At 45.6% G+C, this 13248-nt stretch overlaps 1 protein-coding gene across 1 annotated transcript; it reads right to left on the bottom strand.

Moving 5' to 3' along the window:
• Positions 1–4224: 4224 nt before the first annotated feature.
• On the bottom strand, positions 4225–12361 carry LOC115353574 (synaptojanin 2 binding protein). The gene is made up of 4 exons (XM_030043193.2): positions 12165–12361; positions 7965–8101; positions 6334–6429; positions 4225–4830 (listed from the first exon to the last, which is right to left on the bottom strand). The coding sequence occupies exons 1-4, from the start codon at positions 12232–12234 to the stop codon at positions 4690–4692; spliced, it is 444 nt and encodes a 147-aa protein (XP_029899053.1). The 5' UTR covers positions 12235–12361; the 3' UTR covers positions 4225–4689.
• Between the last annotated feature and the right edge of the window lie 887 nt (positions 12362–13248).

A 13248-nucleotide genomic window follows, 5' to 3' on the forward strand; every position in this document is an offset into this window, starting at 1 on the left:
AGTCTGCACAACATTGCTCTTCATTTAAACCAGCGTACGTTCTCATCATACGTGGATCCTTCTTCAAGGCCTGGAGTCCCCCCTCAGCTGCACGTGGGGAGAGACAGAGCAGAGCCCCAGAGAGGACACGTACCAAGCACAGCAGCATGGATGCACCATGAGTCTGCCTAAAGCTAGTCATGAGGAAAACCCTGAGGACAAGGGTATAGTCAAGGCCCTCCTTCACACTTCTCCACATAACCCTTCCCTTGGGCCCCCAGCCCGTGGGACACTCTCACATTAGTAAGTTATCTGCTCTTTCCTTCAACCCAAGTAGAGGAAAATGACTTCATAGGTAAACCCCACATCAATAAATTAGGAAAGAGGATGGCAGGAAGACTGGCTCATAAAGCTCACCTGACCTGATTATTACCCCTGTATCAGCTTCTGCCAGCAAGAGAACAGATTAAGTTTACTGATCACTCAGATGTGATCTACTTAGTACTATGCAACATGCTGATACGTGTATTTAAAAAAAAAAAAAAAAAAAAAAAAAATCAATGCTATACACTATCAAAATGCATCCGTTAAACAAAGAATCCAATAATCAGGAGATACCAACAGTTACTGAAAAATCCTAACCACGGGGGGAGGTTGCCTCTGTACCAAACTCCATTCAGTGTTTTCACCAATGATCTGGCAGAAGACAAAACCAGTATTGCTAAAGATAGTGGACTGGTAAATAATACAGCAGACGAGGCAGAGAGTCATCTGGGCCTGTCAGTGCACACAGCCAATACAAATAGGAGATGCAGTCATTCAGCAAAACGCAAAGTCAGACACCTTCACCCACACCATGCAGGTCACATCGGGTATGGACACGGATTTAGAAATCAGAATATACAGGCACTGAACACTCGTTTCTAGTGTCACACTATGACCAAAAGGGATTGCTCTTTTGATCTACAAACTGGAATTAAGAGAATTTACCTCTCATGTGGCAATGGTGTTTATTCTGTGGTTTACAGATTCCTTAGGGCACTTGAGAAAGCAAATGAAGAAGGGGAAAGCTGTATACCACTTCTAAGAGATTTGTAAAAGTTATTTAAGAACAGCTAGCTCTTAGGAGTTGGCTTAAATTTGCTTTCCACGTGTCTGCACCTTCACCAAAAGAAATTTAAGCGTTTGCAGATGAAAACAATACGGAAAACTCCTAGTATATGGCACTGCCATGCTCAATAGTGAGACTCCACACGTGGCTGGGGTGTCTGGATTTTACAAAGCAATACAGAAACACTGGAAAGGGTGCATAAAGCCACAGAAACTACTCCAAGAGAGAAAGTATCTTACACTGAGAATCTTGAAGGGCTCAGCTGGCTTCATTTCTTAAAAACAATGTGAGAGGTAAGGCAATTACAACATACAAATCCCCTCACAGGGAGGGACTATCCATTATTAGAGGCCTCTCTAATCTAGCACAGAACAACCTAACAAACCAGTTGTTGGAACCTAAAGGCAAACTAAAAGTAAGGCACCTTTCCCTCCCACACACTCCTTTCTAGCTTGTTTTAATTAAAAAGTGCCAGAAGTAGTGCATCTTCCTATCTTCAGATCAAGTCTGGCTGCTCTTTCTCACTGTTATGCCAAAACCAAATACGTATTATTAGCACATACAATTCAGGAGACTCTGTGAGACACAAATGCCTAGAATATACAGGAAGTCAAACTAGACGGATTTGTCTTTAAACTATGGGTATGACAATCCAGACTTCAGCAGGTCAGTAAGTTCACAATAAGGTTGAGGGAACAGATGAGAATGGGAGAGAAACACGGGGATTTAAGAGTTTCAGCTGCCCTCAGTATTAATGGTAAATGAGTTCTTAAAAAAACCAAACATATCAATTAGTTAGGATGCTTTTTATGCTTGCCTTCAAGATTTCAACTTACCTTCTTTTCAAAACCCAGAGATTTAAGTTGTAACAAAAGCTAAAACTTTTTCTGATTGCTTGCATTTACAAGCTGTCCTCATTAGATTTTTTTTTTTATTTCTTCTGCAATGACAGAAAATTAGTATACAGCATTCAGTGTAAAGATGAAACTCAATGCTACAGAAACCACATGGTGGAAAAGACTTTGGAAAACACAGAAAGTTTAAGTAAGACAGCCCAGCTGCTGAAAGTAATATGAGCCACGGCTCACAGGAGAGTTTGGGGTTGAGATGTATTTTCCACAAGGATTTTGTCAATAAATGGGACAAGAGGTGGCTGGGGATTGGAAAAGGGATTTTTTGGTACTCCTCAGGCACTGGTTTGATGGTGGCAGACACAGAGAGGTGTTCCTGAGGCTTAGACTGGATGGTTTAAATTCTGAGTAAAAACTACTGTTCAGAATTCTGGAAAAGCCACTGAGTTAATGCTGTGGTATTAAAATTATTCAGTAATTGTGAAAAGAAATCCAAAGGAACACTACGCACCAGAAGGGCCTTTTCTTGCTCAGTAAGCCACATCAATTATCTGGGCATTGGATACAACCCTCCCCCCCGTAACAGACTGCCCGCAACACAGATGGCAATCATGTCTGAACAGTATCAAAATCCCAAAGCTGAAAGGTAAAAAACAAACAAAACCGAAAAAACCCAAAGGCTTTGCTTTCATGGCTTACTTCAATGGGAAATGAGTAAAACTAACTACTCCTTTCCACAAATCCTCATCCTCCTAGCTTGTCCCACATACTCCCCTTCACAGAAACTGGACTCAGGCAAGGGCTTATCAAGAGGTTTGTCCCAGACACACCTTTGTCTTACTGTCTGCATCTTTATTCTGATGGCTGTGATACAACAGCATCAACTTCTAATCATCCATCTTAATACACTCGTGTGCTCCATGTGGACACCACAGCCAAATATTCAGAGCAGGTCACAGACAAGCAAGCTGGTTCATGCTGCATCTGCAAAGATCTGTCTGAACAGCAGCCCTTCCGCTATCAGGCATAAATGGTTTGCAGGCCAAGGCAAGTCACTGTACGCATCGGCCCAGGCCATCCACCACCAATATACGTTCACCAAACCTCAAGTCTGTTCCCACAGTCCCTTAAAAACATTGAGCAAAATTCCTCCTGTTTCCTCTTCCCTTGACACTAGAGCAGTTTATAGGCCAAAGCAAGATTTCATGTGGTCTAAGTGCTCTGAAACTCCGTGGTGATTTAGGAATGTCACGTATAACAGCATACCATTTCTATCTCCAGCAGACAGCAGGAACACAGCCCTGTGCAAACACACAACAATTTCAAACCTATCAGCAATGTCCTGCTAGAATAATAAAGAATAGAGATAAGTAAAGCACCGAGACACCAGTTTTTCTTTGTCTGAATACATATATTGCATATGTGATTTTTTTTTTTTTTTGGCATCATACAGACAAGACCATGCATTTTGCTTTTCTTTCACAAAAACAACAAAACACATTGATTTCTTGGAGACAAGAGAAACAGGTCCTACCCCACAGAGCTCATGTCAGCTGGGGCATTTAAAACCATTCAAATCACAGCAAGATGAGACCCTGCAGGTAAATTCAGCAACACGCTTTCCAGAGCAAGGGTCTCTCCCTTTGGTTTTACTCGCTAAGCCTTACCCTGGCTTACACCTGCCAGTCTGTCTCCTGAACATCTCATCAGTCTTCACAAACAAGCAATAGCCAGGATGATCCCAGCCTGCTCTTGACTTCTCCCTTTCAATCATCGTAAGATTTTCTGACTGCAGGCAGCAAGTTAGCTGCTGCAGAGAACTTCATCTAAAGTATTCCCCATGCAAAAAACCCCCAAAACAGACCTTTAACCTGAGAGATGCAGACTTCAACCCACTTGACGGATGGAGGGACTATTGCTTCATTACTAATTTAAAGACTCTTCTGCAGCTTCAGCATGCCCAAATCTCTTGCCACTGCTTATGCTTGTGATTCGATTGTCTGCCTGCCTCTCTCCGGTACGCTAGCATTCTGTGGAAAGCTTTCTCATACAACTCTGACCCAAGAATGAGCAGTCATTCTGACAATCAAAGTCTTTTTCTAGCAGCAGGCTATCTTCTATCTTTCCAGAACCGGTAGAATACCTCACCAACACTGCATATTACTGTTAAATCAGCAGCTACACTGATGATTTTACCTGTGAAACCACAGATTAGATTTTATGCATTTTTCTTAAGGCATTTATTTAGCAACAACCAACAAAAATTCAACAGAAAAAATAATATACCCTCCACATTGCTTCTCTTTATTCATGGTTCAGACAGGGATCATTGGTTTCAAGAAAAATTCAGTGGAAACAAGGCAAAGCCTCTAGTAAATGTTTTTGATTTAAAACCACCCCAACCTCTACTCCCTTTAACCAAAAGTCACATCCTAAAACACGGATTAGATAAGTGTGTTTGAAAGTTCATGGTGCAAAATAGGGCTGATGGCAAAACCTCCTCAGATTAGTCAAAAAAACAGCTATCCCACTCTATACATGAACACAGTCCAGTCATCTCCCTTCCCTTTTTCCTCTTTGCTTCCATTCACCCTACAACAAAATCAATATATAAAGAACATCAGCAGCAGCTTTATGATAGGCAATGATCCTTTTTGACATCAGTCTGTGATAAGATCGTCGATTCTCTATCTTTAAATTACATCATAGCTGTGTAAAATACGCAGTGATATCCAAAACGTGAACTCTTCACATCCGTTGTCGATACCTCAGCAAGATCCAGACTGCTGCTGCCGCAAGCGCCAGGCCTGGCACAAGAATGGCTGCTAGAGGAAGCCCACCTGATTCTCCATCACCTTGGTGACCCACAGGGCCATTTTGTGGCTGCAACTACAAGGAAAAAAAAAGTATTTGTGTCAGAGCACATCACAGGAGAGCCCCCAGTTCTGCGTTAGGACCAGGTGGTTCTGTAAGGATGTGCAAGATGGTTTCCCCGGGTACCTGTACACTCCACACATAGGAGGGTTAGAACAGCTTTGGATGGACTGAGCTTTACTGCAGAGTACCCAGTCACTACCAGGCACCCTCATGTTTCTCTGCCACTTTGTAAACTAGGACTCGAACAGCTGGAGGCAGGGTATGTCTCATACAGCAGAAGCAATGACACACACACATATCCAGTCATTCCTTGATGCACTTCCCACCACACCATCTCCTGGTGTCTTTACCAGGAAAAGGGCATCACTAATTCTCTCTGGTTTTCTTACCTGCCCTGTATACTGGTCCAGAAGATTTGCTCCTTTACTAAGGGAGTAGAAAAGGGGCCTTAGCCCACCTCTCCCCACCAGCATGCTTCAGGCTGATCAGTATTTCTTTTGACAACTTCAATAGTAGCCAGGGGTGGTCAAATTACACCAGTGGATTAAGGATTCCTCTCTTTCTATATCCAAAATGGTGCCAATATATTTAAACTATAGCAGCCCACATTTCATAGAATCATTTAGGTTGGAAAAGACCTTTAAGATCATTGAGTCCAACCATAAACCTAACACTGCCAAGTCCACCAATAAACCATGTCCCTAAGCGCCATGTCTACACATCTTCTAAATACCTCCAGGGATGGTGACTATACCACTTCCCTGGGCAGCCTGTTCCAATGCTTTACAACCCTTTCAGTGAAGAAATTTTTCCTGATCTCCAACCTAAACCTCCCCCAGCACAACTCGAGGCCATTTCCTCTCGTCCTATCACTTGTTACTTGGGAGAAGAGACTGACACCTACCTCGCTACAGCCTCCTTTCAGGTAGTTGTAGAGAGCGCTAAGGTCTCCCCTGAGCTTCCTTTTCTGCAGACTAAACAACCCCAGTTCCCTCAGCTGTTCCTCACAGGACTTGTTCTCTAGACCCTTCACCAGCTTCATTGCCCTTCTTTGGAAATGCTCCAGCACCTCAATGCCCTTCTTGAGATGTATGTGCAGCCCACCACTACAACACTAACATGAATGATGACCTCTGAAACAACAGGGCGGTTTTGTCTCCAGTAAGGTTTTGTCCTCTGAAACAAAACTGGAGAACCTGAGATTCTGTCTTCACAGACAAACCTTTGCCTCTGAGAAAGGAGATCTGTGAGAAAACCTTACTCCAGCAAAACAAAAACCTGGGGACTTCTCCAAACTCACCTCTTCACTGATACAGTTACAAACAAGCAATGCACAGATGATTACAGCTGTGGTCAACTACAGAAAGCCGTAGTTCAATCAAAATTTTTATATGCATAATCCACACGGAGCACCTGGACATGGTATTTTTCTGCCTCATGAAATACAGAGCTATCAATCATAGAAACCAGACTACACTGAGCCAGAAATAACCCTAAGAAACAGGTAAAACATACCCTACGCTGAATTTTCAGAGACACGTCATAGCCTGCATTCCTGAACAGTTCCACAGCATCCTTGTGCCGCAAATCCTTCAAGTCTCTGCCATTGACCTAGCAAAAAAGGAAAAGGAGAACCAGTTGCATCATTAAAAATTTGCTATTTGCCCTTCAGCAGGCTAACATAGGAAGGATAGGAGATAAAAATCTTCCTACTTCACAAAATTCTGCATTTGGGGCATGATACTATAATCAGCAAGATCCACATTCATCCATTCATATTATAGATGTATTTTTATACATTGAGAGATAACATGAGAAACTCCAAGCCAAAACACCATGGTACTAAAAAAAACTATCTAGAAGCAAAATCAGAATATAAGATGACAGTTGTGTCAATAGCAGCTTCTTATGCTGTTGCTTTACTGGAAACAAATCAAAGGTGTAATTCTGACAGCTAATGGAAATAAAAGAGCAGGAACAGCAAAATTGCTATTATGAGTCTCTTTCCCACATTGTTCCCTCTACTGGTCTACCTTTGAAACCTTTCTGTTTGAAACAGTGTTGTAAACGTACACTTAAAAGCATACTGATGTAAAAAAAGCAAAACAAAAAAAGACTTACACACCTACTGGCATCCACTTGAAAGTGTTAGGATTTTTCTTAATTTAAAATAATATCTCATGGCAGAAGGTTTTATAACCTACTTGATTTCATTCACTAACTGATGATATTAATCCTAATTTTTCTTTTTCATCCCCATTACCCCTAATTGTATCCCCTGAGATCACATCCAGTGCCTCCCTTCTCTTGATATTTAGACTGCCCAAACACAAGTACGTAAATACTAAACTGTCAAGAAAAGATAGAATAATATTCTCCATTTAGCTTGGTATCATTTTCTGGATCAATAATAGGCTCCAACTAGTGCAAGGTACTCTATACAGGCTAAAAAGATTAAATGTGGAACATAATAAGCAAGTATAAAATAAAATTAAGGCGTGTTAAAAGATCATGTATCACACTAGGAGAGGCTACTTCTTCACTCATCACTTTGTAAAGCACATTGTCTTGTATGATTGCCAACTGTCTGAAGAACCAGCGGGACTGAACCTCAGTCACTTTAAAACATTTTTCTAAAAGGAGAAGCAGCCTGTACTATTCCTGATGAGCTGAAATGGACAGTTTTATGGCCTAGAAGTTTTATGGCCTAAAAATCTCCCTGAGCAAAAGGATCAGTAATCATGGACAAATGTCAAAATGTCAAAAAATGGAAACTTAGAGGTGGAAGACCTTTATTTACATGTGTGTAAATGACAATCCATTGTGAGCAACAGAAGGTCTGCTGGATTCTAAAACCTTAGGGAGGCAAGTCACAGGAAATATGAACGCAGCACCAAGGAGCGCTTCTGAGACAAATCAAGAAGGCAGAAGAGATGGGCCTGTGTGTAGAGGCACTCATCTCCCTAGTGCTCAAAGCCTTCCCCAGACCCCCAAGATAGTTCCTCCATGGAGTCTGCTCAGCATCATCTAATTGCATTCATCACATCCTTCCTCTCTGTGCACTGTGATGGCAAACCTGCATCTCATATCACATCACTGATCACAGCATTTCAAGAACACATGGGGCAACAGAAGAAAGGGCTTACCGCTAAAATTTTATCTCCTTCTTGTAATCGGCCGTCAAGGTAAGCTGCCCCATCCTTTTTGATCCGGCTGACATAGATGCTGCTGTCATTGCAAATGTACTGCTGATCTGTCCCACCAACAATGTTGAAGCCCAGCCCTAAGGTAAGCCAAAGAGAAAGCTGATGAGAAAAACCTCAAAGCTTCAGACATTCTTGCTATTGTTGGGGACTGTACCCTCCCACGCTGTCCTGTTTTCTCCACCATACTAAAACTCACAGCACACAAATATGCATCATCCTTTCCAACTATCGCTGTCTAGAAAGGTTATTCTCATGAAATTGATCTTGAAAGCAGAGGAGAGACCCTGAAAGTCTGAAGGCCCAGCTGCTTCATTCCATAAAGCATCCACAAGCCGTTTTCAGGTGGGTGTTGGGGAATACTGAAGCACATGCCATCGTTCTGAGATGCCGATTCAGCCCTCAGCAGGAATATGCTTCTTCAGCACAGCATGAAAGGAAAGGAAAGCATTCTGCATTTCACAGGAGGCTATAGTAACATCATTACCTTTGAGCAACAAATCATGCCTGACAAGCATTTCATGAGCTGGGAAACAGAGTTAGGAAATGCAAGGAGCATTAGACCCTGTCTACAGATGAAGAAAAAGGCAAGAGAAGCTGTGCTACCAGCTCGAGGGCACCTAGAGCTCAGAAGGCTCCCCTTCCACATCTCAGGAGCTGGAACTGGCGGCCTTCACCTCCAAGAAAAAGACTAGTTTAGATGCAGCTCCTTAAAATTGTATGTAATCACTTTGTTCTGTTTCAGGAATTCAAAACACGACAGGAAATAAAGACAAAGTTCTCGGATTTAAAGCAAAACAAAAAGGAATACACATACATTAAACAGAACCGATGTCCACATTTTTGTTATTTTTCATACTATTCTTTAAAGTAAGCCTCAATTACAGAACCCTAGCTGGAACCAGCTGCTGGATTAAAGTGCAGTTAAAGATTAAGACTTCTTGTTTCATCAAAATCCAAAAGAACAAACTGAATTCAAAATCTGGAAAACCACAGGTTACGAGAGCACACTCCCCACTGCACATGCAGCTAAGTTTCTCTGTAAATAATAATATGTGACAAGGGACGGGAAAGATTCTCTAAGACGAGGCTTGCAATGAAAAAAGAAAAAGTGAAGGAAAAAGGAAAAAAATCAAATATACAATCAAAGTAAATGGAGGAAAAAAAAAAACCCAACTTTTTTTTTCTGCCATAAACCAGTCATCCAAAACCTATTGTCAAGAACAGCTGAAAGCAAATTCTCGCCATGTTCAGCCAGGCTGATTTATTTTCTCTTTCTTACTTTCTCTCAAAGTTGCAAATAGAAACTTTGAGGAGGAGAGTTGCAAATGAAAGTAAAACCACCATGTGCCTGCTGGGAGGCAGCATTTTAAATCAGTCATAGGAGATCAAAGGATGTACAAGATGAGTCATGCTATTTTAAGTGTGCATCTACAGCTAGGAAGTAAAGAAATATTAACAGCAATCTAGCCACACCTTTTTTTTTTTTTTTCCCTCCCCTTCCTGGCATCTTGAGACAAACGAGGATGAAAATGGAAGCAGCAGCAGATTGAAGAAACACTGACATTTCAGCTAGACTAATATCTATTCCAAGAAGGGACAGTTGTGCACAACACCACACCCTTCGATGGGAATTAAAAAAAAATAAAAAAATCCACAAACCTAAAAATTATTTGCCATGAATCCAATAAACTGGGAACAGGGGGAATCAATACTACAGAAAGTATAAGGTTTAATCAACACTTATTAAAAAGCCAGAAAGAAGGAATCAGAGTTTCAGAATATATTGATTCTCTCGTATATAAAAAAACCCAAATATATATCTATATATATGAAAAAAGTATACGTTTTGCAAGTTTTCACCTACGACTGGAAAAATAATCAAAAGTCACAGCTTTCATCAGCAGAGGCAACATGAGATAGGAGCAGATCTTCGTGACAAAAAAGAGGCAGCAGTTTATGCTAGACCAAGTTAAGTATCGACAGGGCTTTTTCACTGTGTCTTTCCTTTCCGGCACTTAAACTTCCACTCTGGCTAAAAATATCTTCCGTCATTCCTTGAGCTCTCTGCTGTTCTCCCCCTTCCAGTTCATGCAGCCATAGGAAGAGACACAGCACAACCAGGAGAAAAGGAGCAAGGGGATGAAGAGAGCACAGGGCACTAAATCCCTTGCCTACAAGGGACCAGAAGTGGAATGGCAGAGCTTTAAAAGCAGGCTCTGGGCTAAACTGCTGACCCCCCCTGAGGCTGCAGGCCTCCCTATGCCTCATTTACCCCCCTGAAACTTAAAAAGTCCCTCATAAAGACATTAAAAAAACATCATGATCAGCAGGATTAGGAAAAGAGAGATCGAATAATATTGCAAATACAACCGATGAAGTTATTTAGTTTTCCGTAAAATCAGATTTTTCTGCCTAATTTTAGCCTAGTACTTCAGAAGGAAATTTGAAAAAGAAGAGACGTACACACACTGTTTTGCCACTGTAAATATGTTCAACTCCTCAGCAAACTTTTGCCAGAGATGTTTAGCATCAGACCTATTTAAAAAAGTTGCAGTCAAAACTCCAATCAGAGAGATTACGGGATTACACTGTGCTTTACAGATTACAGTGTTTTGTCCCTTCTGCAGACATGAATAATAATTCACATGGTAAACGCATCAAGGTCGCAAGGGGCTGTAGCACCTTCAAATCAAGTGACATAGTTAGAAAGCTAACTCAAAAAATACACAGCCCATCTTAATGACAGCACAAATGCTGCTCACGGTAATCAAGATTTAAATTGCCATGGCCACATTGAAGACCTCTCCACTCTGCCCTACAACATCCCCCTTCCACCTCCCTCAGAATTTTAGGTTCCCAATGTACGGAAACAGCCTTCCCGTCAGAACCGGCTTCGTTCGGCAAATAATTTTCGCTGACATGCACGGCTTCATTAGCTTGAGCTTGTGGCCGTGCAGGTAGGGCCACACAGCTTTCAGACCAGCGGCCACTCTGGCAAGCAGGGAAGGCAGAAGGTTGCCCGGTGGGTTCGCCCTTTGGGTTGCGACTGCTGGCACAGGGGCCAGGACCGACCCCAGCCCTGCACGGGAACTACCCTCACCCCAGAGAAAGGAAAATGGCACATACGCCAACGATGCGAGTGCTGCGGGTCCCTGGGGGGCCCGTGGAGCCAAGGCCGGCCAGCAGCCGCACCCAGCAGTTATGCAGACAGAAAGGCTGCCACTTTTTCTTTCGCGCTCGTTTTAATTAAAGAGAAGGCCTGGCGCACCGTAGTACAGCTCTAGCTCCAAAACCTCCCTGGAGCCTGCGGTTCTTTGGAAGCAGGATTTTGCTCCAGAGCCGTACGTTTGGTGCTAACCTGCCACATTTCTGAAAGCGCGATTTGAATGGCATCGTAAATCCTGTAAAAACACGAGGGCGGACAGGCGTCTGCAGGCTTCCACGAGAGCATACGCTGCTGCGACAGGACAAGCGAAGCCAAAAAAAACGCCCCACAGACTGCCCTGCTCCATCTCCCTTCCAGCCGGTGCTCCTCTCGCTCACCACCCCGAAGAAGGCCTCTGCGATGCTACCCCGAACAATTAACACGCAGCTGACGGCACAGGGCACGGTCGCTTTGACTAACGTTTTTCCAGACGCCCCCTCCTCTGGGGTATCCAACACGGCCGAGCACCTGCCACCTCGCTTGCAAGCGACAGGAGCTGCGCCGGAGACAGCAACTCCTGGGAAAACCAGACGCGAGTTGTCTCACCCGAGGCACGGGCCGCAGCCGGCGCTCCCGGCCGCTGCTCTCCCAGAAGACAAAGCCCGACCCGGCTAGCTCTCCCTCACGCAGGTCACGGGCTTTTCCCGCGGCAGCGTTTTCCGCGGGCACGCCGCGGCGGGAGAGGCCGTTGGGGCCGGGACCCTGCCGGTGCCTGGGAGCGGGCACCGTGCTGGCCGTCCTCACCGCCGGGACCCTCCCGCCGCCGCCGCCGCCGCCCCAGGGCCCGCTGAGGGCCTTCCCCCCCGGCCACCCCCCGCGCTCCGGGCTCCGGCCTCGCCTCCCCGCCCCGCCGGGGGCTGCGCAGGCCTCGGCGCGGCCGCCCCGGCCCGGGAGGCGCCGAGGGCCCGCCGAGGGGCGGCCGCCCCGCGCCTCACCTGAGGGTCTGCGGGTGAGGCTGATGACCTCCTCGGAAAAGCCGCCGCCGCCCGCCACGCTGCCGTTCATGCTGCGGCCTGAAGGTGAAGTCGGCTCACGGGGCAGCCGCTTTCGTTTCCTCGGCCGCCGCCGCCGGAGGGCCGCGCCGCGGAGCGCTGGGAGTTGTAGTCCGCGGCCGCGCCGCGCCGCCCGGGGACGGCCCCCCCCCCCCCCCCCCCCCCCCCCCTTGCCAGCCGGCGGCCCCGGCTCGCCGCGGGTCCCCGGGCCTGGGGGCGGCGGGCGAGGCCGCGCCCGGGGAGGAGCGCCGGGGCCTGGCACCGGCCTCCGCCCGGCCGGGGGCCCCCAGCGGCCCTGCCGTCGGAAGCGGTACCAGTCCGCGGGCGGAGAGCGGTGCGTCCTCGGCGCTGCGGGCCGGGGAGCCGCGGCGGCCTGCGGAACGGGGCTTCTCCCTCCGGTCCCCGAATGCCCCCCGTGAGGGGCTCTCAGCGCAGAGGCGGAAGAGGACCGGGCCCGGGGGGGGGGCCCTCCCTGCTGCCAGGGGTGCACCGGCGCTGGCCACCGCCGCTGGGAACAACAGCTGCTTAACTGGGGCCCGTAGAAGCTGCTCAGTTTGAGGATTTGGGAAACTTCCTCAAAACTCTACGGAACAGATAATTACCTAACAATAAAAGGCAAAGTAGTTCAACTTTCTGTCACGCAGAGGAACCACTTGAACCTGGGACTCCTGTACCCGAGGGAGTTCTTGAACCAACAGATTATTGGGGAAAAGAGAGTAAGGCAAAGTTAACCCTACTTATTTCCTTATTAAACTTTATCCTTATCTGTTTCAGCGCACGCTGCAAGTGTGGCAATACAGACAACGACAACAGGGAACAATGAACAGGGCCTGGTGCAATTTAGTCACCTAACTGCTTGGCACTATTAGGACGTCTACGCGCTGCAGGAACTTTTCTGATGAAAATGAGGACCAGGTGCTCTGGTCTTCAGTGTTACACGACCAATTTGTTTGTTCCTCGTTACAGTACTGATGACAAATGTTTTTGACTGCATTTATTCCAAGATTATCTGCACTTTTGGATTCCT

This window comes from Aquila chrysaetos, chromosome 2 (genome assembly GCF_900496995.4).
Source record: "Aquila chrysaetos chrysaetos chromosome 2, bAquChr1.4, whole genome shotgun sequence".
NCBI classification, from domain to species: Eukaryota; Metazoa; Chordata; class Aves; order Accipitriformes; family Accipitridae; genus Aquila; species Aquila chrysaetos.